The sequence below is a fragment of the Gigantopelta aegis genome, chromosome 3 (genome assembly GCF_016097555.1).
Source record: "Gigantopelta aegis isolate Gae_Host chromosome 3, Gae_host_genome, whole genome shotgun sequence".
Taxonomy (NCBI): Eukaryota; Metazoa; Mollusca; class Gastropoda; order Neomphalida; family Peltospiridae; genus Gigantopelta; species Gigantopelta aegis.
In genome coordinates, this window is record NC_054701.1 from 48456165 (window position 1) to 48482841 (window position 26677).

The 26677-nt window shown below is 34.3% G+C and overlaps 2 protein-coding genes across 2 annotated transcripts; both read right to left on the reverse strand.

Annotated features, from left to right (window-relative positions):
* Positions 1–1209: 1209 nt before the first annotated feature.
* Positions 1210–26424, reverse strand: LOC121368685. Its single transcript, XM_041493424.1, has 14 exons — positions 26385–26424; positions 25758–25794; positions 23640–23760; positions 22932–22983; positions 22152–22252; positions 21794–21885; positions 21349–21395; positions 20419–20473; positions 20261–20324; positions 19083–19164; positions 13263–13549; positions 3260–3390; positions 2307–2479; positions 1210–1220 (listed from the first exon to the last, which is right to left on the reverse strand). The coding sequence occupies exons 1-14, from the start codon at positions 26422–26424 to the stop codon at positions 1210–1212; spliced, it is 1293 nt and encodes a 430-aa protein (XP_041349358.1).
* Positions 14137–15073, reverse strand: LOC121368158. Its single transcript, XM_041492768.1, has 2 exons — positions 14707–15073; positions 14137–14392 (listed from the first exon to the last, which is right to left on the reverse strand). Exons 1-2 carry the CDS (start codon positions 14895–14897, stop codon positions 14155–14157), a joined length of 429 nt encoding a protein of 142 aa, XP_041348702.1. The 5' UTR covers positions 14898–15073; the 3' UTR covers positions 14137–14154.
* Positions 26425–26677: the final 253 nt, after the last annotated feature.

Here is a 26677-nt window from a genome sequence, read left to right on the forward strand (position 1 = left end):
AAATATGTTGTCCATATAAAAAAAACCACACCTTTAGGTGCGGAATGGGTGGGGGTGGTACGGGGGTCATAATATTAGCGTCTAGAAATGTATTGTTATGTCGAAAATATGTTGTATTCAAGTATAAACGCGTATTTTTGTTTTTGTTATTTTGACTATTAAGTTTTTGTTTTTTTAAATGGCCAACACGTTTTTGAATTCAACATGTTTAAATTTTGTTAGAAAAGTAAGTTGGATACAATCCTAAAGAAATGATCAGACAAAAATAGATAAAAACATGGTCCGCGACACTCTTATTATACTTAGATACAATGTATTTTCGACATAATCCTAATTTCAGTTACTACCATTTTGTTTTTGTCATTTTGACCCTCTAAACGCAATTTCTCATATGTCCAACATATGTTTTTGGATTCTGCACCCCCAAGAAAAGGTTAAAAAATTATGTTTGAAATAATCCTAAAAATATGCTCGTACTTCAATAAATAAGTACTATTTTTTGGAAAATGGGACCTGACTATTATCTTCTTATAAATTTCAATAATAGCAGAATTACCGATTACCTTCCATTTGTTTACCCACAATAGGTAGAAATAACAGAAACAATAGGGATGACTTCACATTTCCAATAGTGCATATTATTCTGGCTATGATTTGAATAAAATAATACCTTAAATATATTCATATTATATTCCAGGCGTCCTTTGTAACATGTTTCTATTAACAAGAGGTCGTAATGCATGCCCAGTAATCCAATGTGGACTTCAGCATACAACTTATCGTCTATACTGACATCCACAAAACCACTCAATAGACCTGTAAAAAGACAAAGAATATTTGTTTTACATTACTGCATTGTTTAACCAGTAGACAATTTCATTATGGGAATGACATATTTCAAGACATTTTTTAAATAGCGATCAACATAATATGAACAAACACACAGCACTGAAAAAGGTCAACCAACATTGATAATCTCAACAAGCATTCTGGGATTACTGCTAAAGCAATACCTGTCCCCTACAGGGCCCAACACATGTTCGTGTCTGCTAAATTAAAGGTCCATAACTCTGTATAAAATGGGTAAATCGCCATATACAAAATTTAATATTGATATCTTCAGGCATTGCAAAAATCCGGAACACTATTTTTATATCTCCTAACTTCAAGGGCCATAACTCTGTGAAAAATGGTAAATCGCCACGATAGTCAATCTTGATCTGCAATATAACACGATAAAGCCATACATAACATTTCAGCTTAAAATTTCGAGGTATTGTGTAAATAAAACCTCTGGGAAATTATATGTGAGACAGACGGTGAGACAGACGGATAGACAGACAAAAAGACGGAAATGAAACCTATAGTCCCCTCTGGGGACTAATTAAAGACCACTCCAGTATTCTTTTGTTTATTTATTACAAACAATGCCAGCTATATTGTATTTGCATTGAAAACATGCTCTCTTGTAATCATAATCACAATCAATAACTGGAATCAATATTACCAATATAAAACCAATATTATGAATCAGTAATGGATCCCGTTCACTTTATTACTTTTTCATTAATGTTGAAATTGTCGGTAAAATGGTATTTGTATTTGATTGCAATAAAAATCAAATAAATCCTTATGGTTTCATTGGTTAAGAAAGCTGCATTAAATGATGAGTTGGCTTGTATATCGTGTCAACATTAGGGTCCAATTTATGGGCCTTACTAAACAGAGTGCCGACTGATACACAGTGGTATATAATAATTGTACCAAACGATTTCGAGTACCTCAAGTAGGCCTGCAGATTGAGCCTCAAATTGGGGTTCAAGTGGCAGCTACCCTCCTACCAGGTATATAGGACTTTGGATAGCAAAATGGTGTATTTTGTATACATTTTAATATACACAATCCAATTAGACACACCATGACCTTTGAAATACAAAATATTATCTAAATGGAATTAAAGTATGTACCAAAAGAAAAAACAACAGTTATCATTTAGAACTAATATTAATATAAATAAGTATGCAGGTTGCACATGTTCATAATATATTTAGGGCATATGGGTCTGGGTTCGACGTTCTTAACTGGAATATTCCTATATTTTATCTAGACACTAATATTTATATCATAAAAGCCAGTTTATATTCCTAAAATTGTATTTCAGCTACAAAAACATTTAACAAGCATGCACTATTAAACATAAATAAAAAATGTATCTCTATAAAAGTGTTCAAACCTACCTTCTTCTAACCCAGAATTTGTATATGTAAATTTAACAAACAATATGTTAATGCTAATTGTAATCTTACGAAAGAACGCTCGCAGCCGGTTGTCGAATTTGACGCCAAAACTAGCTCCTATAGCTTCAGATCCAATGACTTTATTCCATTCCACTCTTGGGATCCGCAGATCGAAATTCAATAAGACTTTGTCTAGTAAACTCCGTTTGTACCGTACCAAACTTGGGTAGTTGTATGTTTGACTGAAGAACAAAATAAAATTGATGGTTAGACTTTAAAGTCACAGAACCTAGTTTCAACATGTAAAAAATAACACTAAGTTTGGTTAATCTACAAACCTGTAAGACATTTGGATAGTGTCACAATATAGTAAAATAGGAGTATGTGACGTTAGAATGGGGGTGGGGGGGGGGGGGGGCTAGCATTAACATAGATTAGAGATTGTTTTAATAACCGTTACCTCTCAGAGTTGGGGGTTTTTAAATATGATTTTTTTTTTTATTACACCAAGGTAACCAGAAAGACTTCTGATATGTGGGAATGAATAATGTAAAGCATAAACTCCAAATAATATATAATTTCAATTATCAAAAACGGCTCTGCTACCTAAAATAAGCTGTATAGTGTTAAATAATGTTTATATAATGAGTGCAGTTCCTGACGTTTTACATTGTGTAATGCGTTATAAACTAGATCCTGTTACACATTGATTGAGGGAATATCCTTTTAAGAATTTGTTTCAAGCTCAGATATACGAAAACATTCACCACATGATTTAGAGTTCATGCACCTTTGATTATTGTGCTTAATAATGAACAAAGTGCCGATTTTTTGTCGAAATATTTGTCATAAAAACATAGTTTACAAGGGTAAATATGACTTGCTCGCTGTGTCATTCGTAAGATTACTTTGATAAACGAAATGTGTCTGACAACTTACAGCTTCTGGCAGATTTTTCGAAGAAGGGGGAGAGGGGTAGGGGCAAATAATATCACTTGCCAACTTAAGAAAGTCATCCTAACCTCAAAATGACGTCCCCGTGTGCTCTTGTAAATTCCTTGCTCTTGGGATGTTTTCTGTACTGTTCTAAAGCCATCTTACGAATAGACTTGTCTCTCTCATATATGGCACTCTCAAATAAAGCCAGAGCACTCTATAAAAGTAATACATTCAGAGAAATTTCATCGTATGCACTTGAGATTTCTCTTTTTATTGCCGTTAGGACTAGTTATGTCAACATTGTAATTTGCCCATGCACTTATTGAATAAGAAAACCTTTCATGTAAGGTATGATACTTTATTGTACTATATAAAATTGTGTTTTAACCATTAATTGGTCACTTTATCATGACACAAACAGTAACAATAATGTCTTAATCTGATGTCTTAATTTAAGTTTTCATCATTATCACTCACACCATCATCATCGCCATCATCATCTTCATCACCATCATCATTTACACACTAATTCAACATGAACTTAAATAGGCAATGCTTTTCAGCTTTATCCACATATTTTCGCATATAATTAATGTAACATTTAATTTTGAGCCGCAATCTAATTTATATGATATTTTAGGAATAAAATAATTAACTTACACATTTAAAATTACTTTATAACTTACTTGAATAAAATTACATCGGTAGGTATCTTAATTCTAGTGTGGGCCACGATTACTTATGACCAATTATTTGTTATTATGTGAAAGCATTTTTTTTTTGTACGATCGTAGTGTTAGATATTTTTTTACTAGCGACCGGGCTCACACAGTGTAATTGTTGGTTACATGATGAATACATTCCACTGCAGTTGGAACATGTGTCCACTTTCTCCTGGCATTTGACAAAGGCTGCGTCTGTTGTGCTGTTCATGTAATAGTCATCACACATACTGTCTTAGTTTTGCAAATAGCTATGAATACTTACTCTGAATGCAGTCATTTCGACTAGGAAAAAGGTAAATTAGCCCCAAATGCAACGACAGCATTGGAAATCACCTATCATAAAACAGATTAAAGCACAATTATTTATACTGCATAATCAAAGACGGCAACGGCAAAACTTCCAACTTTAGCAAAAGAACAGTGATAAAAAACCGGCTGGACAACGATTAGTATATGACGAAATATAACTATACGCAGAAATAGAACACACATTTCACTCTATTTACAAAAGAATATCAGCTAGTGAAACAAGCTTGCCCACAAACAACAACACTATAGTCATGCGAGAAAACAAAAGAAAAACAAAACACATATGTTCAGATATGGTTACAACGAAAGCATGTTTGCCTACTGGGATATCTAGACATTATTCAATGAAACCAAATATTGTATATACATAAGAAGAGTTCAGACGCAAAAATCGACAAACGCCATTTTTTATATAAAAAAAAAAAGTACCTCTACTATCATTAACTAGTTCATGGCTTATGTTCTGATTTTCATACTATTTTTTATTTTAATTGTCGACCTTTGTTTATTTTACGTATTTCAACTTAAGATCGTCCATTGATATGTTTTACATAGAAAGCATAACAAAAAGGAACTATTTTGCCAAAAAATTACTAAAATGGATTTTGCATCTGAACTCTTCATGCGCTTAGTTATAATAGACATGCATTTTTCCAGCATTACATCTCTTATAATCCATGGTTTCATTATTTTCATAAATTACCTCTGTACATGTGTAGTGTCTCAGTGCTGTTACTGCTGCCCGTTTCCATGAATAATGAACTGGGTTGGGATGGGTGTGAGATATGATGTGAGGCAAAGATCGTTTTAGAGCAGCATTTCCCAAACTGTGTATCAAGGTAGATCTTCCCAGAATATATTCCTCTTCTTCAGTATTTAGCTCGGTAAGTGGAACAGATCGCTTGACACGGATGGAGTTGTTTACTACATATGAAGACATGTAAAATTAAGATTCCATTTGTCTAGCTGTGGATCTCTTTACATCTATAGTGAGGTTTAATCAAATAGAATAGAATAGATGTTTAACGAAACCACAGCACGAAAAATACGTCAAACTATGATAAATGCACAAATAATGTGATGATAACCATCAATATAAAGGTTCAACAGTAAAATTAAAACAGTGTAAAGAACTGTGCAAAAAAATAATAATTAAAATTTAGTAAAACTTGTAATAAAACTTCTGGATGGAATCGAAAGGATTCCATCACATTTCTTTGACCAAATATATCTTTTCTAGTTTCTTTTAGATGCTTACACTCCATCAAAATGTGGCGTACATTCACAGTGCACTGACAGTCACTTTGGTCACACTGAGGTCTAGGATCCTTCTTCAAGATAAATGAATAGGACAAGTATGTATGATCGTTGCGAACATTTCATCCTAGTACTCCGCAAGGCTCAGTGGGTAGGTGTAAACCACTTGCACCGACCAGTGATCCATAACTGGTTCAACAAAGGCCATGGTTTGTGCTATCCTGCCTGTGGGAAGCGCAAATAAAAGATCCCTTGCTGCTAATCGGAAAGAGTAGCCCATGTAGTGGCGACAGCGGGTTTCCTCTCAAAATTTGTCCTTAACCATATGTCTGACGCCATATAACCGTAAATAAAATGTGTTGAGTGCGTCGTTAAATAAAACATTTCTTTTCTCTTTTTTTCATTTCATCCTACCTGCACTGCCCATAGGAGGACTGCCACTCTCCAGACTGGCTTGATAGCATGAAGCTTTTTCGCATTTTGGCAAGTGAAAAAGATAAATTGGTTGATATATTTTTTTATCAGTATAAGGCACACCAACCCTGGCATTAGGCAAATCTAAAGCAGACTTGGCAGCTAAATTTGCTTTTTTAAAATCCCTGATGCCCACATGGCTGGCCCAAGAAAATACAATATGTTTTTTGGCAATGGATAAAAAGACACACTTTCGTATCACCATCCCAATTAAGGGATGGTTCAGTTCATTTTGCGTAAAGTTTAGAGACACGAAAGTGAGTCGGTAAAAATAATAAATTTGGATGCAATCGAATCCTAGATTTCTTCTAAGGCTTTAATGACTGCTCAAACTTCAGCACTAAAGACTGATGCCGAGACGGCAACTGAATAGAAATTATTGTGTTTGATGGAAAAACAGTAGCACAAGACAGAATTCTCATCCCGTGATCCATCTGTATAAATAGGAATTAAATCACTGTACCTGGATTGATTTTCCACGAACATGATATTTCTTCAGATGCGCAAAATCAAGCATAATGTTAGGTGGTGTAATATACCAAGGTGGTAAAACAAAATATGAAGGAGTTTCCAAAGTGTCAGTTAAATCAATGTTGGAAATCGACAACAAACGCTTAATGCGAAGACCAAATGTACGAATAGCATTCGGCCTTGCATCAAACAACTTCATATATTTGTTATCAAACAACACATCATGTATAGGATGTTTTGGTAGTCTTGGTAGCATACTGCAGAGAAAGCTTTGCACGCCTAGCAACCAAACGACGTTCATGTGCATCAACATACAAGCTCTCTACAGGTGTTCTAAATGCACGAAGACAAACCCTAAGTCCTTGTTTGGGTACAGGATCTAGCACCTGCTAGTAAGAAATGCGTGCTAACCCATTCGGTTTAATCAAATTAGCCGTCAACAAATGTCAGTCATTCAGTTAGTGTGGTACGTTTGCTGTAACCCTAGCAGAAACAGATGTCCTCTTTGTAGTTGGTCCTAGTAGCTATCAGTTCGAACGAGCCGGACATAATTCCCAAATACCACGATTGTTGGATGTCAAAAGGCTGATACAAAGATACCCCAGCGCAGACTAACTCTAGCCACAGACAATCTGCATGCTGAAAACATGGGTGGAAAATTGGAATCTTAGCTTTAAACGTATTGATCCTGGGAATCAGTGTATAATGTCACATTCCTTCATTACAGTACTCTATGTAAGACAAAATGCTACAATCTTACCCTGTATAACAGTATCAGCGTATAAGTATTACAAAAACTAAATACATCTGTGTGCACATTTTATGAAATAACAGATAATGTTAGATGATCAAGAAAAAGAAGTTGAAACATTTTATAATGCAAATACAAATTAATTTACAGTATCACTGGATACCTAAATCATATAGATTATAATATGGAATACCGGTACCTTCCTTGTGTTTCTGAAGCCAGGTTTCGATCTTTTCTACAATGTGTTCTGCCCTCTTCAAGTCTTTAGTTGCTATGTTTTTAGCTAGTGAACCCAATGCAAGTCAGGCCCTTTTCTGGTTCAAAGACAGGTCCATAGAACCTACATAAGACAGAAGTTCGAACAAGCTAAGAAAATATAGTAAGTCAATTATATTAGACTGTTATATGTTCAACATTCAGAATCTAAAAGGTATGTAATATTAGAACATATATATGCCATTTTCAAATTTCTCGGATAATGTCTTCTACAGCAACTTGTATAGTGTCGTATGTGTTTGCAAATGCCAAATACAAAATTGCATTACTTTTAGTGTGTGTTTTTTTAAACCATGATTATTAATTTTATAGCAAACCAACTTAACGTTAATAGCAACATAATAATACAATATATACAAATCGGGCCTTATAGGGTATATAGTACCAAATAAAGTCCCAAAGCCGACAATAGTAATATGTGTGGATAAAACTCCTACCTGCACCGTATCAATCGACATAAACACCACGGATATAAATACTACCACCCCTCACGCTTTAAGTGATTCAGAAAACAATGGGCGGTCAAGATGCTCATTTCAGAGATAACGGGTAGAGTCTACGACTACTACACTAGTTCTGCACAAAATATCTCTCGGTACCTTTTATAGGTCCCCCGTACATATTTCAAGCACAAGGCTACTTTACACAGTGGTACTAAATGAAATACAATTGTAATTTGTTTTTGCTGACATGTTTTTTTTTTCTTACAACCAACACACTCACGTTTATCACCAATCACAGGACTTGTGGTGTTAACCTCTCTATCAAAAGTTGGGTGCACCTGGAACTTTGACCTAACCAGAAATTATTTGGTTTAGTACTATCTATACTGATAACATACAATTTCAAAACGTTTCCCACTATGTGTGTTTTTTATGACAACCAGGATCTTGTGTATTCTGGCATAAACTGACAACTCCACTGAAACTGTTGTTTCTACAGTGTAACCTTAATACATGTCATAAAGCATATATATTTTTACAGTTTTGTACAAATGCAATGTGTAATTTATTTTTTTAAAGGTTTTTAAATAATACTGCTGAATATGTTTACTATCAGTTGGATGGTTGTGCTCATCTATATATGTAGAGACAACATGGATATCCAGAATACCTCAACTTCTGTTTAAAGAATTCCATTGAAACATACTTGATTGACCCCTAGACTATGTAGACCTTAACGGGCACATCAAAGAAATATCACTATTAAAACAATACAGTGTCTGAGGGAGGAAAAATCAACATGACTCCACCTCTATGAAGTAATAAGTTAATGTCCTGGGAGAACATCCTGTATGCTGGGTGTTGGTGTCTTCAAGTTGTCAGGTGCTGAAATTTCAAACCCATCGGCCATGCTGAATTTCATAATGGGCCATCAAACCCATTGGCAGCCACCAATTTTCCTGACTATATTTTATTTATAGCCTACTGTAGTTGGAAGTTTTAAATATTTGAACAATTAACTATGTTAATGGAAATTAAAGACATTAACCCAGTATTGGCACACGTTATTTTAGGTTGCCTAGATATATTACCATATTTAAGAGCAGTTGTATATGGCAAGTCAAATACCACGTAAAATTAAATTATTATAATTTTTACAGTATGAATTATAGGCTAAAACCAACTTTTCCTCAGAGCTAACTTTCATTCAAACTTCATTCAGAGCCATGTACAGTGATTATTGTCAATGTTAAGGTAATTGTGAATTTGCATGGTCTAGTGACTGTAATTAATCAATTATTATGACAAACATAATATGTTTTATTATGCACTGAATATGTACTATAGTGTGTATACTACCAAATCAAATCCCATAGACGACAATAGTAACATAAAACTCTTTATCTGCAGCATATCAATCGACATAGTTCCACACAAAATTTGAGCACTTTGTTTTACAGGTATTCCATACATGTTTCAATCACAAAGCTACTTGACATAGTGGTATTAGATGAAATAAAATTGCACACATTTTTTTCCCCAACTAAAACTATAGGTTTTTTTACAACCATCACAATCGCATTTATCACCAAGCACAGGACTTCTGGTGTTAACTTCTCTATCAAAAGTTGGGTGCACCTCCAACTTTGACCTAGCCAGACGTTATTTGGTTTAGTACTACCATTCATGTTTACCAACAGTCAGGTCCTTCCTCCCTTAGCAACGGAGATGATGCCTATAGCGACAAAGAAAATATGGCAAATATGTTTAAGTACACATTGTTTTATAGGTTTGGTGGGATACTGAATTAAAACTATTCGGAATAGTCTTGTCATGGCAATCAAGAAGGCATCCTTAGCATATTTAAAAAATAGCAGATATTGTGTGATGTGGAATTGAAAGCTGTAAATTGTTTAAGTATAAAACAATAGTTATAGCTCATCGTGTCATTACTCTCGTCTTTAATCATTCGTAGTAGTAGCAGTAGCAAACGCAGTAGCAACAACAGGTGTAGTATTATTCATAGAACTAGTAGTAGTGGTAGTGGTGGTGGTGGTGGTGGTGGTGGTGGTCGTCGTCGTCGTAGTCGTCTTGCTGTTGTAATAATCCCATATACTCGTACCTTGAAGGTGAGTAACTGCCTGCTTCAAATGGTTATTGAACTATAAATTGTACAGAAATAGATATCGCTACAAGTCCCTGTGATTCTAATAAGCAAACACGTACACACACACACACACACACACACACACACAAACACACACACGTGTGCGCGCGGACAAATTCCAGTAAATATATTTTATCCACCTATTTTTGCTAGAGCAGTCAAAGTCTGTATAGTGGAAGAAGTTAGTAACTTGTGGCAATTCAGTGCATATGGTTGAAGTGAGGCATGGGTAGAGACCAGAAACAATATATCTTACCCTATCAAAGTATGGGAACACATTGTTTCAGAAGGTCTTCAATTTACCCATGGATGTGAAGGAGGATGTCCCTGTTATTCATGAGGATAAAATCACTAGCTGTCAAACGTTATGTCAATTTTCAGGTTCGGATCCCATTAATATACACATTTTATTATATTTATACAGAACTTAGTAAACCTTTATCTATGATACAATTATTCCTTCTTGCCCCTTCTCTCTCTCTAACACCCCCTCTCGTATATTCTCTCCATATCGTTCTCTCTCTCTCTCTCTCTCTCTCTCTCTCTCTCTCTCTCTCTCTCTCTCTCTCTCTCTCTCTCTCTCTCTCTCTCTCTCTCTCTCTCTCTAAATACCTTTATTTAATTAGTTTGTATGACCAACAAAAGCCCTTGACTATCAGCTGTCGGTGAATATGGAAAGTCGCACAATGACAAACAATCAACTACAGAGAAGGGCATGTTTTAATATCCTTAACTTGCAGTGTGTCAAGATGGAATTTAGATGTCCAGCATTCAAGTAGCTCCAGAGATATGTTCATAAACCTTCCCTGAACACGTGTTGATACCGATCATAATCAGTTTCTCATATATTGTAGGTGCATGTTTGTTAGTTTGTTGTTGTTTTTTGTCGTTTTATAAATTGGGAGGGTGGTAATCTCATCAAATACTGCTAATGGGGATTTGTTTAACTAAATAAATACATTTAATTTTAATACTATAATAACATTTCTTAACTGTACTAGTTAATTCTAGCTTCGTAAATGTCTGCTCTATTAGATGTCGTTCATAAAATAAAAGCCATCTCTCCAACATATTTAAACACATCTGTCAACCTGTATTTTTGTGTGTCAAGTTTACAGAAAAGAATTTTTAAATGATGTTCCTTTTAGGTCTACCAATTAATTTTAGCCTGGGAGTCCTTTTGAGATTTTTAGATATTCACAAGATACCAGACATTTATGACAAAATATTACCTTGTAGGTGTTGTAATAAGGACAGGTTTCTTGCCAAATATATTATTTGGAGTCAGCGGGTGTGTTATTTGGGCATTTTAATACTATCAGTACTTACTTTTTATTAATACCGTCTTTATTCTGATACATTCCACGTTCCATTACACGCCCAATTGTTTATACATGAAGTAAAATCATTATCGTCCAATACGTATAAGAATAATATATTCCAATATCTATCCATCTTTTGCCAGTGAAGAGTGTATTCTAATTAATCACCAGGGGCATAATTCACAAGGGTCTCTTAAGCTCTGCTAGACAAGAAAGCATCCTCTTTGCAAGTCTTTTAGCATTGCACTGCGAGATCACAAAGTTGCGAGAGTTTAGTGAATTAGGCCCCAGGACATTATTTGTAGCGGACTGCTGAGATTTGCCTAGCTGCATGGGCATTTGTCTCCTCAACAGTAACTACCAGTGAGATTACGAATCTTCAGGAATTGGGGCTAACATTTCTGATTACTAATAAAAAATATATTACTATCGTAATATGTATGTATTTTGGAGAAGGTCTAGTAAGTTGTGTAACTTGTGCCTAATCCATTTGTTCTTTAAAAACCAATAAAATATGTTTCAATCGAACATGTCTGACACATTGGGCCGATTTCATATGTCTGGGTTTCGTAACACTGGGTTATAGCAAACACTACGGTTAACACTGGTTTAGGTAAAACCCTGAAAAACTTGACCAAGACCTAAACCCATGGTGCATTTCACAACTGTGTGCTTTACCCGAGCTTACAAAACCACGCTTTCTGAATGGGTTACTCGCAGATCTGGAAAGGGACATAAGCACAGGGTAGGTTTTCATATAACTCTGTGTTACGAAACTCGGACATATGAAATCAGCCTAATATGTTTAATGACACGTTACTATAATTTTTTAAACTTTGATCGTTTAGTGTCAAACACATCGATACATGCAATACACACTAAAGAAACAAGCAAATAAGAAAGCAAAATGCTTTAGAAAACAATCATTAGCATTATATATAATTATTAACTGTCAGTTACATGTAATGTTAAAGTAAAGTTTAACTGATGAAATAAATAAAACAAATTCTCAATTTAAATACATTTAAGAAAAAAACGTAACGAAAAGCCATACCATGCAACACATTATTTACACCCATACAAAACCGTTCAATCGCTTCAATGAAATTCTGAAATAAAAATAGTTTGACATTATTATTAAATGCTTAAGATAATATTTTATTATAGTAACAAAACACAAGACATTGTGGTCACATTAGTAAGAAATAAAAACTAAGCCATGAATATATTCATTCTCAAGTATGTAAAATCCAACCCATGAAGTGTAAAGTTTATGCTTTGTCAAACAGTGTTAGTTTTGTCTTTTAATGTTTCAGGGCACACAATATCATCGGTCCTGATAACATGATTGTATCCATCAAAAAGATAATTGCTCTGTATAAGAAGTACAATATTGGTTGCTTTGCTTAATTATAGTCACTGCTGTGAGATTAAATGTTAAAAGTGTTAAAAGAAAAGTACGCAAAGACGTTAGTGGTCGTGCAAATAGTCAAACCATGATTATTAGTTGGAACAAACACGTCATTATATCAAATTATGTCCTTTCCAGATAAAACAGGTTTGTTTGCTCTGTATAAGAAGTACAGTATTGGTTGCTTTGCTTAATTATAGTCACTGCTGTGAGATTAAATGTTAAAAGTGTTTAATGAAAAGTACGCAAAGACGTTAGTGGTCGTGCAAATAGTCAAACCATGATTATTAGTTGGAACAAACACTTCATTATATCAAATGATGTCCTTTCTAGATAAAACAGGTTTGTTTTTTTGAAAAAGTACTTTAGCAAAATTAACATGAAATATAACCAATTAAAGGTGGTAAATATTATTAAAGGAATCCCAAACCAGTCGCAATGTATAATCACACTTCAATTCAAAGCAGTTCACATGCTTACCTCTGTGGGTCGCATGATGACAATACAGTGTATAAACACCCGTCTTAGTTCATCTTCCACCGGTTCTGGAATGTCCAACACGTCCTTCAGAATGATCTCCTGAGACGTCACGTCACCAGCTCGAGCTACCAAGTCAATGTAAACCAGTCGTATATTGAGACACTTGATGTCTTGAGAATCACAGGTTCGATTGAGAATGAACTCCACGTGATTGTGGTAGTCTGCCTCGTGCAGGCTTTGAAGTATCAGTCGCAGATTTTGGACACATGACAAGCGCTTTACATTAGCTGCATTAAAAAGGACACACTGGTTAAAACAATGTATAAAAGTACTTAACAAAATCTGTCCAGCCTAAAACAAATTTAATAGTGTAGTTATTATAGTAAATAGTTCTAACTGTGACATGTTTTGTGAGGGCTCTAATTCCATAATTATTAACAGTTGTCCAAACTGGTACATGTACGTTGCATGAAGAACCTACGCTAGAAACACTATTTAACGAATTATGTTAAGCCCCAGTCACATATACACGTTTTTTACCCCGAATCGCCACGACTTGAAAAATCGGGGTTATTCTTGGATATACATAGTGAGACCCTAGCGGCGTCATAATTATTTTTGAGTATTCTTGGAACGTCTGGATAGGCACCCGACATTTTTGTCATGTTCAAACTGCCGGTGTGAAAGGAATGCATGTCCTAGGATTAACATAACTAGGAACGCAAGTCCTAGGACGTACATTCCTTGGGAATACTGGTCTGACTGCCAGGATTTCTAGTCCGAGTCGGACTTGCATTCCTGGACAACCCAAATACAAGTCCGATGGCTTACATCGAAAATATAATGCAATGAAAACAAAACTAAAAACAGTTAATTTTTTTAATTATTAAATTTAATCAGTGAATTTGACCATTTTATCAGCTGGTGCCTCCTGCCATTCTTTCAAATTCACACCATTAATACCGCTTTTCAGCGCCAGTCCATCCATAGCCGACAACAGATAGGTTCCACTTTTTGTTAACCCTCGAATTATGTATGACACTAGCCAAGGCCTCTCATCTTTGACTCCTTTGTGACCCTGTCGCCGCAGGGTGTTGGTTTTTTTAAACTTTAGTACCGAAATACAAGTCCTGAAAAAATATACATATTTTAGACATGTATGACAAGAGCTTTGTTGATACTCACGTGCAATTATAACCTGTTAATGTAGACCCATAAACATTATCCGTTACATATGTGTATTTAAACATAATTTAATTCGGGTTTTCCAATTAACATGTCCTGTCAAATAAATATGTAATATTATCTCTTTACTAGTTGTTTCAAGATTTAATAACATAAATAATATTCGTTACGTTTTATCTTTTTTTAAAACCACTATAGTGTTAATTTATATTTTTCAATACACCCACGAACGATGACACACAATTTATAGTTTATCTACCTATATTTAATCAAATAGTCATTTCTCAGTTTGTTATAAACGCTTTGAAACCTGTTGACAAACACGTCTTTGGTCGTAATTTCTTTTCTGTCGGTGTTGTATTTCCTTGATGTTTGTGACTGCCTTCTTTCCACTCCATGGGTTACTCCTACCAAAACAACAGCAAGGAATCGGTTATATGCATTTCCCATATACAGGACAGTACATACCCCGGCCTTTGGTATACCAGTCGTGAGGCACTGGTTGGAACAGCAAAAACCTAATGGATTGAGGAGGTTCAATTCCAAAAAATAACTGCATTTACTTAAGAACCGATTTAAAGTTATCTCATTACCATTACCATTGGGTGTATCTTTGAAGAGCTCACCTTTCGTATATAAGGAAAAAGGGGGAAAACTTAATGCTTGCATGCTTTGATGTGTTGTAGCCAAAGACAGCTTGTATCCCATTCCGCATCCTCGTCGAACTTTAACAGCATGTTCTCCAACGTTTGATTGAACCTCTCTGAAATAAAAATAATAGGAGCCTTGCCTTAGGGAAAACATACATTAAGATGTCGTCAGTAGTAATGCTGCATACAAAATGTATAATATATAAACTTTGATGTCCAGGAAGTAGCAACTTGTAAACATTTATTGAGGGGCTGTAACCATTTATTATCATGTTAAATTATATAGGTTCAGTTTCGATTGTAGCGTTGCATGCGTTGACACTAATATGTTATAATATAGAGATCTACCTGTCAGTACATTGCATTGCGGGTGGTAGGCTGTGATTCGACGATGAATAATGTTCAGCGCATCCGTAATACCATCAACCACATTATTGTTACATTCACGACCCTGGTCGCTAATGAGCGTGTGGGGGAAACCGAAACTACAAATGAAATTATGAACATGAATTACGTGCTATAAACATGACATGTACAAATCATGACAATTTCCCATATTCAATGTGAAATTGTTTAAAAAATTATATGAAACTAAACTTAGGCGTAAGTACAAAAAATTATATAAATATCTATGTGTGTGCATGTGCGTGTGTGCGTGTTCATTTTAACGTGAGAAATACAAATGATTGTTTTAATGTTGTTAATTATAAATATTAACAATTGTACAAAATAATGTAAAAATTAGTTTACCATAAAAATAGCTCCATTAAAAATTGGGCCACACATAAACTCAAATTAGGTTTAAAAAATATTTGCATCAAACAATCATAATATGACAGTTATGCTAATTGTGACTCAAACACTGTTAATGAAATATAATTATTTGGATTAGACGTCGCTGAAAAAAAAAAAAATGTTATCCTTCGATAAATATCAGAAAACAACTTCATTTTGGAAGATGGGTCCTATAAGGACAACATTATTATTAATATTTTCAAGTGTCCTAACAATTGTTTATAGATTTTTGAAAATTTATAGATGTATAGCAGTCACACATTTAGTATAAAAGTCACACATTTAGTATAAAATTAATTTTATACATCGACAAATTCCAAACAAATTATGAACATTTGTTATATAACTTACTGATCGCCAGGCGTGTGGCTTTGTAACTGAAATAGGCTGTAACGGTGCGGCGACTTTGTTGGCCTTTCTATTAACCCTCTGACATCTCTCGCAGGTCTAAAGATATTGCTTTACATCCGACACTAAATTTGGCCACCAATAGCGTTTCTATAGTTTGTCCAAAGTCTTATCGCGACCAAAGTGTTCACCTAAAAACTAAAATCTTTTCTTTCTTTTTTTGTTTTACTTATGACGTAATGTATTGTAATGAATGGATGATTGAATGAATGTTTAACGAAACCTCACCAATGAAAAACAACCACATCGGCAAGTGGGTTCCAAACAAAGCAAGCATATGTAAATTATTATTTACATTCAAATAAACGTACATTTTAACACTTTAAAACGGCATAAAGAAGTGTGTGTGTGTGGGGGTGTGTGTGTGTGTGTGTGTGTGTGTATATATATATATATATATATATATATATATATATATATATATGTGTGTGTGTGTGTGTGTGTGTGTGTGTGTGTTCGTGTGTGTGAACTTGACAATAACTTACTGCAAGTACATACCCAATGGGCTCGAATGCATGGCATTCAGAGCTTTATCAATAGCATCGAGTGTCATGAGAACTTTTCGCCAGTTTCCCTGCGTATCGGACGTTGAGCCACTATTAGGAAGGATGTCGATGGTCGTTTGTGTTTTTACTTTAAAAAACAATATTGTTTTATCAACCTGACAATAAGCACTAATATCTTTAAAAAACACCAACATATCTTAGGTGATGTATTTTAGATTATATCATAAATGGCATTTGTACTTTAAAGCATGTTAATGGCATTATCAAACAAAGTGCACATATGGCTAGGGGTGAAAGTCTAGAAGTTTCAGGAATGAAATACAAGCGGATAAGGAGTACTAGGAATAAAGGTATCACGGACTAAGAGTACTAGGAATAAAAGTCCCATGGACTAAGAGTACTAGGAATAAAGGTCCCACGGACTAAGTGTACTAGGAATAAAAGTCCCATGGACTAAGAGTACTAGGAATAAAGGTCCCACAGACTAAGAGTACTAGGAATAAAAGTCCATCAGACTTAATCTCTCAGGAACACATGTCCCGCAGGCTAGAATTCCGAGCAATGGACGTCCGACGGACAAAATATTAAAAATTATACATTGTAGACGAAGTATAAGATGGTGTGAAAACATAAAATTGTTAAAAACGATAACTTATATTAACTTACTTTGAAGTTGTCCTTTGCATTTCGTCGAATGGCACGCTTCTTCGAATGACTTTTTCCTTTTTCATATTCTCTACTTTGTAAATATAGAAATATCTTTGAAATATTCGGCTTGTTGCGTTTTTATGGTCGTCCGACATATTGAATGCACGAACATGTTTGCATACATTATGTGTTTCATATACGTTCGACAGAAGCAAGATGCACGTACTTGAAATGAAAATGTAACACGGTTACAAACATGCGCTCACGTGTTAAATGGACGAGCCTATTGCTTTAAAAACATTAATTGATTTTAAAGAACAAAATATGTGCGACATAAAGATTTGAACCAACAACAATCTGAATTTGAAACATACAATTATCCACAACACTACGAGAGAAGCCTGCCAGATTCCAAATTTAAAAAAAAAAAAAAAGAAAGAAGTGTTTTATTTAACGACGCACTCAACACATTTTATTTACGGTTATATGGCGTCAGACATATGGTTCAGGACCACACAGAGTTTGAAAGGAAACCCGCTGTCGCCATTACATGGGCTACTCTTCCGATTGGCAGCAAGGGATCTTTTATTTGCGCTTCCCACAGGCAGGATAGCACAAACCATGGCCTTTGTTGAACCAGTTATGGATCACTGGTCGGTGCAAGTGGTTTACACCTACCCATTGAGCCTTGCGGAGCACTCACTCAAGGTTTGGAGTCGGTATCTGGATTAAAAATCCCATGCCTCGACTGGGATCCAAACCCAGTACCTACCAGCCTGTAGACCGATGGCCTGCCACGACGCCACCGAGGCCGGTAAATTTTAAAGAATGCCGTTCAGACAACTCATGCACACCGTGGAATATAACACACGGACGTCTATAAATATGACGGACTAGTATTTCTGTCACTGCTGTAGAAGGAATTTAAGTCCGGTAGTAATACAAGTCCTAGGCTAACTATATTTTTGAAGGTTCAGGCACGCCCACTCCGGACTTAGTATCTGACTTCACCAGTGACCAGTTCCGGGGGCAGGTGGGAGGGATCAGTTTGAGGTGGGCAGAACTTAGAAGAGTTGAGAATAACGCAGAAGGGACCGCCGCCGGCAGTTGATCTGCCGGTTTTGGTCCCCCTATGCTGCCCCTGATGCACGCGGCCTCTTCCTAGAGGTTCTCCTTCCTTTCTTCTTCTTCGGTTCCCATACACTCATAAAGGTACCGTAGTGGAGGCGTACTACGTCGCAGCAATTCGTAATGAATCGGCTTCAAGAACATAGTACAATGTTAGTATTAACTTCTAGCAGTCGTGAGTAGTCGTAGAGAGGTCGTGAGTGAAGCCGATTCATCTCGATTTTCTCTATAATTCGGGAGCAACCGTGACATGAGAGGATCGGGACTATTTGTGGCCATTCGGGGAAAAAATCGTGTATATGTAACTGGGGCTTTAGTCCCATACTGATTCAAACAACATGCTGTATTTAAAATTCCGCACACTTGAAGATATATAGTTGGGTGGTTTTTTTTTACAAAATCGAAACACGTGTATTCGGGAAATGCATATTTGGTATTATGAAATAAAGTAGAATAAAATGTTTTACCAGCTATTTCTAAACAATGAATTTATAACGTACTGGCATCAGAGATGTTACGGATACACTCCGTGTTGTTCTGTATATCAGCATTTACTTCACTCATCCGTTTAATTTCTTTCGTCTGTTGGAAAAAAAGTTAATGTAAACTGAAAGTATGCGTTGTTAACGTGGAATATATTATTTTGAAATGGTTAGTTAACCATACGTGATATCCTACTAGCAAACTATGAATATCAAGTAGCTGGCGTCATAGAGGATATACTAAATATTTAATATATTCCAATGTACAAGGTTTAAATTGTAATTCAGTAAACATAAACTGAAGTCTGTTGAATGTAAGAATGTGTGTCCACTTAGACTTTATTGTCTAGCACATAACGGATATGTATAATCAATTACCTTTTTCTTGATATGCAGCTATTTTGAAATCTTCAGAAACAATGCCAAACAAAGTCGTTTGTTTTGTCACGAGCTATAGCTGTGTAAATTTAGTGTTTGTAAGTTTTAGGTGTATATGTGTATGTTGTACTATATACCAAATACAATCCCATAGGCGACCATGTTAACGTTTGTTTAAAAGCACTATATGCGACATATCAACCATAATACAACCCATAAATATCAGTACTACAACCCCTACCTTAAAGTATTGACTGCATAAAATAGTACCTTTTACAGCTCATGTTCGATATAATCAGATTTTATACAACACCTTTAGTTTCGCACACTGCTACTTGACACAGTGGTACTAGATAAAATATGATTGCATAGATGTTTTGCACAGATGAAACTATTTGTTTTTATACCCCGAACTTCAATTTTGGTTTGGTACTACCTATAGAGACAAGAAGTTTGTTGCCATTTCAAATAATCTGGAAAGGTAATTGCTAATGATTAATATATGGTACCGAGGCCACCAACCACGTTCATTTGTAATGTGTAACCTTCGGTTTTTTTACTTCATATTTATATTAACAAACACATTATAATAATATATCTGAAGCTTGAATATTGAACGTAAATGCAATACACAGTCAATATATACAAATTACTATTTAATCTATAAATCCTGCATATGTATCACTTAAAAACTAGCATAGGTTAATCCTTATTCTATGAGATGCTTTTGCAATAACAATGCATATTACCAAAATAATTCTAGTAGAATACTTGATAGTTTCGTACTATTACGTTCAATAAAATAATTTTAACATTACCTCTTCAGTTTGCAGTGTCCCAGGTGTGAGGCCATCAAATGTTTCTAATGGGTTTCTGTGGTATCTGAAACAAAATACATAGTTGAATTTTCGAATAAAAGCTTTTATATCAAATCACAATTAAAGTGGCTACTCAGTGGAATTTTGATACAACTTACTTCTTGCCTTCCAATTTTACATGGACTTGTGCAGACATGTGTATGGCAGGGAAATCTGTAACAACAAGAACAAAAAAACAACAATAAAATATGTCATTTATATAATCGACTAAACACAATATATCAAGACCAATATGGGCATACTTCAAATGTGGTCAACACTACAACAAAAAACCCGACATTTAACGGAACGTTTTTAGTATTTCTCAATTATCATAATTCATACCTGTTCCTTCATTATTAAATAAACAGTGGTTAATCAAAGTTGCCTCAAATACGTTTGATATTATACAGCATAGAGTTAGGTAAGTTGGCAACACTGTTGTGTATCAATGTCCGAAACCAAAAACTATTTAAACAGTGTTTAAGTCAGAATTATTAAGGAATTTGTTATTCATGATATTAATGCAGGTATTTCTGCCTCATACAAGGATATATTAATTTGCATGATTTAGAAGGAACACGATAGTAAGGTTTCAAATCCCATCCAGTACCAAAATTATTTTGAAATATACCCGTGCTTATGGTATCAAGTATAATAAACTGGCAGACACACTTACTGACAGGGTTACCAAACATAATCAAGTGCAAAGCAGCTTACAAATGTTTTAAAATAAACGAAAATATTTTCAAAAACATATAAGGTATTGCATGTTGTCTTAAATGTGCCGAGGTGAAGCTATAAATTCGATGTACATCATAAAGTACGTTCTCATAAAGTTAGACTTTATATATGTCATGAAGATAATTTTAACATTTTAACAGTGTTATGAAATAAATGCATATTTGGACTTCTCACAAGAAGTCTTAAACTGATTTGATTTAATATTAATTAACGTATTTAAATTTGAAATGCAGATGCTATATTTATCAGCACTACTGTCTTTCTTATTGTTTTAATCGTTCCTACTACAAAACTAGTTGCATTACCTCCGGATGTATCGATTCTGTGAACAAATTCGCCAGGCTCTGGTTGTCTATAAAACATACAAAAAGACATTATATAGTTTTGTCATTTATGGCTTAATTTATTTACTGGCTTACATGTATACAGATAATCCAAGTATATTCACTACTAAATGTGACACTGGCATACGTTTTAATATGTACCTTCATACTACACAACTGAATGTGTATTTACTGCATTAGTGTGTACAAAAAATATTTATATATTTTCTAATTCCTACTTAGTGTTATATGTATATGCATTTTATGCCTTCTCCTCTTTGCATAAAATGTATTGAACATTATAATTTTGTAGAGACAGAAGCTTTCAGACAAATAATGCTAAGTACATCATATACAGCCCTGAATGACGTATTTAAATAGCCATTCAGTATGAACACTATGTATCATGATGCTTTGTTGCAATCACCTTTCTTTGTAATATGGCTGTTCTTCTTTGAGTATGACACTGTCATGTGCTGTTGCGGTAAGAAGGGTTCCTCGGTGGTCATAATGTAGAACCTTATTGGTTGATAAAAAAAATATATATAGCATCATTAAAACATGTTTGTACACATTTGCAATTTTGATGCTTACGTCTTGTTTTGGTGCTCATGGCCCTTTGAATATTAAACATATTTATTGGATTCACACGTCATTTTTATGGTTGCTATACTAACAGTATTGTGTTGGTAATATAATATTAATAATGATTCTATTAAAATAATACCAATAATAGTTAATTTTGACATATTAATTCACTTACTAGTTAACTGCACAATACAGACCTTCTCATGTCTTTGTTGTCCTCGCTCTGTACTGTAGTGGTGTCTCCTCAAAGTCATCCCAGAAGACGTTTTTGCAGCATTGTATTCATGCTTCATCTCACCTGGGAACAAAATGTAAGAAAGGTTTTATGGTAAAACAAATTCCTGTAAATAAACAATGTGTGGCATTTCAGCTTCAATAAAGCTACAAATATAAATTGGCCTTATTTACGATTCAGTATAACATACAGATAACAACCAAATCAAACCCTATAAACGACAATAGTAACATGTGGCATGTCGCAAAAACCCTCGTGCAACAATTTAACTAAAATATGCATCAACATAATACGCCATAATAGATACAAGTATTAAAACAGCTCGCTCTTAAATTATATCAGAAACAAAATGAGTGAGAAGTATACTGCTAGTTTTGAATATAAAAGCGTCTCTGACTAACCTTTTTCTGCAAAACACTGAATTGTGATCCTAATAATATTAGTGGCACCTCGCATGTTTCAATTACAGTAGTATGTAAAATTCGGACACCATAATAAATCGAATTGTACGAATTCACTTGTCAAATTAAACACTTCATAACAAGTTATGTCACATATTGTACTAATGGAACTGTTTTGGTGTCAACAAATGCTATATATGCCATGCGAATCGATGTTTTAGATTTGAATTCCGTTAATTTACGTTAATTTACGTTTGCTTATGTAAACATGAGGGCTTTGACCTATTTGACATATTAAAACGGAAACAAACGTACAATGAGATTGTGTGTGAAATTATTACCATAATGATCATTTTCAGTTGTATTATACTTCCATTCTTTGTTAGTTGAAAGCTGCAAGTAAACAACAAAACAAGATAATTAAAATATGTCATGGTCTTCATGAATATTCATTACTGATGATTAGCTCTAAACATTATAATAAAGACATTATATTTATAAAAAAGTGTTCACCGAATGTTTCTAAATGTTGGTAGAAATGACAATGTTTATCAAAAACAGGTTTCTATAATAATTATCCGCAATATTACTTAATTCTGAATTTTAAAATATTTCAATAATTTGTTAAATAAGCAATAGTTTCAGCATTTAGTAACATTAAAGGCTTTCACAATTTAGTATTTTTAAAAATTAATATGCATGTAAAGAAGACTACAAATAATAAGAAATAATTATATAATGTATTTGCCTCTCCAAAAAGAAAAGAAAGGGACATTTGTAATACAGCTTAGGCTATTGCAAAAGCATGACTGACAAAATGTTGTTATCCAGAAAGGTAACTTTTGTGTAAGCATACCAATATTTTTGGGGAATTCTTCTGCTCAAAGTAAGATGCGCTTTTCCATCTTGCTAGTAAAAAACCACATAATCATGTGTGCATTGCTTACACATTGCACATATGACATTTACTAAATGCCCAATCGTACAAATAGAAACATATATCATTATTAAATTAATTTTTTTGATATTGCAGTTTTGGTAACACATACTTGAACTTTGACAGAAAACAGACTTGCTAGAGCCTTTTTGATGATCAGGAGTTCCTTTTCGTCTTCAGAATGAAAATAAACCAGATTAATGGTTTCATCGTTTGCAGTTTCAAACAGAAAGCTGAAAGAAGAAAAACATATAAATACATAAAGGGGCTTGGTTCTGTTTGTTACAATACGATAACACATTTCTTCTTAAAACTTAGAGTTTCAAGAAATTATAATATCTTAAAATAATATGTTAAAATATAACATGAAGTAATAATGTTTTCATATATATATGTATAGTCACATGAAATTTATTTGTCAGTGTATAAACACTTACATATAATCCGGGATTTTCCAAAGCAATATGCCAAACGTTTATCTCAGACATTTGCATGACTTATAAAACACTGACAGTTCAATGGAGTGCATTTTAAAAAGTTATTTTATGAACACAGATTATTGTTAAACTTCTGGAAAGTGTCAAAAGTTTACATCAAAACCCTGGCTTTAACTTGTATAGATAAAAAAAGCAATATCCCAATGGACGTAAATAAATGAATATTTTAAGCACAATTTCAATACGTTTTGACCAAAAATACGATATATGTTTGAGGAGCATATCCCTTTAACATTTATGATTGGGACCCAAGCTTTGTAGTGAATCAGCTGCTGCAAAAACTATATAAAATATGGTGACTGAGCTGAAAACATCCATATTTTACATTTAAAGACATCATTTTTGTTAAAAGGCCACACCAAAATAGTCCATATAACAGAGTTACTAACAAGAACTGCTATGAACACTGGGGCAACAGCAAAACAAATGAAACGGTTGCATCGCATTTGCTGGCCTGTGCCTTTTCAGACTGTGATATTGTGATATAAATGTTGCAAAAGCAGCAGCCATCCACATTTTGCCTGAAGAATTTAAACTTATTATTGCCATATGCAGATGCTGTAGACTTTGGGTAGTGAGAAAATGTAGCTTTCCCATGTGGAGTGAAGCTACCATCCTATAAAATCATGCAAATTATTTGATTGTGATAATTGTGTGTGTGTGTGTGTGTGTGTGTGTGTGTGTGTGTGTGTGTGTGTGTGTGTGTGTGTGTGTGTGTGTGTGCGTGCAGTTAGACTCCGCTATTGCGACCATCGGTGGGCCTTTTAAAATGTGCTCTAAATAGTGGGGTGTTCCTAATATCAGATTACCAATATTCACAATGATTGTTGGTAAACATGTATTGTACGGACCACACAGATATTAAGAGGACACCCGCTGTTATGAGCTACTCTTTTCGATTAGCAGCAAGGAATATTTTATATGCACCATCCCACAGACATGACAGTACATACCACGGCCTTTGTTATACCAGTTGAGGAGCACTGGCTGGAATGAGAAATAGCCCAATGGGTCCACTGACGGGGATCAATCCTAGACCAACCGCGCATCAAGCGAACGCTTTACCACTGGGCTACGTCCCGCCCCTGGTAAAAGGGTATGATGTCAAGCAGTTATATGTGAGTTTGAATCTGTTATTTTTCTTAATTATTACACAAACGAGCATAACACGTAGCGCTGGGATTAGGAATGATTGTTTTACATTATACTTTAGATAGTTTTAGCAAAATAGGGATTTGCACACTCTGTAAACATAACAAATGGTTTCAGCATATCGGTGTTAGATAACACAAAACATATATAATGTTTTCAGAAGATTTTTTTGAAACTATTTTGCTAGTCATCATCACCTTGAAGTCTAAAAATCTGCATTTACATCTTAAATAGTCTTTATGGCCTTAAACTACATTTGTGTCTAGTTAAGTACTTTAAACCTGCTTTTCTAGACAGTGTAACTTTGACCTTGACCTCTACAATAGGGTAGCCCCTTCTAAAAACATGGGCCATCCTAAAGTACAACTGGTCCAAATTTGGTGCCTTGGGCCATCATGTCAGTAGAATGTTTTGATTTGTACTTCTTAATATCAATTATTATGTGGGTTTTTGTACCTGTTTAGTAATGGAGGTAAATAATACAACAAGCAAAATATATAAATACATTTATGATTATGTAATACAGGATATGTTGTATCTATATATTTTGGTAATCGTCAAAGAAAATCGATCATACTTACTGTTTGGACAGGTCCCATTTTTTTGGATTATCTTGGACTGAAAAAATATGAAATGCTAATTGGAATATTATCTTTGACAAATCAGGCACATTTATTTACGACTTCCTTAATAGTTACTATTAACGTTATGGTGCACTTCGGAAAAAGAGCAGTGTTCGAACTTTTACAATCAAAATGTTAAAACTCTAACATAATTATTTATTAAAAATTATAATTATAATACCTGAGTAGCTGAACAAAATAAGATTTGGTAACAGATTGACCAACACATGAAAACGACACGTTTGGTAAAATGTAGAGCGAGACCTTGATATTAACTAACAGTCAATCCACGGCGTATTAACGTTAATAAATATTGTTTAAAAATAACGATTATATAAACATAATTATATCCTGCGATTCTTTTACAAAATGGCGATTGAACTCTATATTTTAGTCATAACTACTTGTATTTGAGCCACAGATTACTGAATATGAAATGTTTAAAATATAATAGCCTAATTGCTTATTGCTGGTTGAACAAACCCATGAATGATTATACATTACAATTTGCATGGTATATACAAAAAAGCATTGTTCGAAGCAAAAACACGTTCTTGTAATTTTAAAACTAGTCTCTGAACTTACTTTGTAATATGTGTTCAGTCGCCCCTGTTGGTAGTTGCATTATTACAAACTAAACCATAAGCGTCCGAGACAGGGGGTGGGGGAGCAAACTCGGGCAAACATTATAGAGATATTCGGGAAAAATTAGTTAACCTAAGATCTTTTTACCGTGTATTTTTATCATTCTACCCTTAAAATTAGTTGTAATTTATGTAAAAATGCGTAGTGATTCGTTTGCAACCCTATATAGCTGTTTGGTAGTATTACTAATGTGAATAAATGTTATTCACATTAGGGCGTTTTTGTTTTAATTC

Coding starts and splice junctions, on each gene's coding strand:
- LOC121368158 (XM_041492768.1), bottom strand. CDS start 14,897: ATGGGAAATGCATATAACCGATTCCTTGCTGTTGTTTTGGTAGGAGTA. Junction 14,393..14,706: donor GACTATTTGATTAAATATAG/GTAGATAAACTA, acceptor ATATTTTTTCAG/GACTTGTATTTCGGTACTAA.
- LOC121368685 (XM_041493424.1), bottom strand. CDS start 26,424: ATGCAACTACCAACAGGGGCGACTGAACACATATTACAAA. Junction 13,550..19,082: donor CCGTAACATCTCTGATGCCA/GTACGTTATAAA, acceptor TTTTTAATGCAG/CTAATGTAAAGCGCTTGTCA. Junction 3,391..13,262: donor TCATCATGCGACCCACAGAG/GTAAGCATGTGA, acceptor TTACTTTTATAG/AGTGCTCTGGCTTTATTTGA.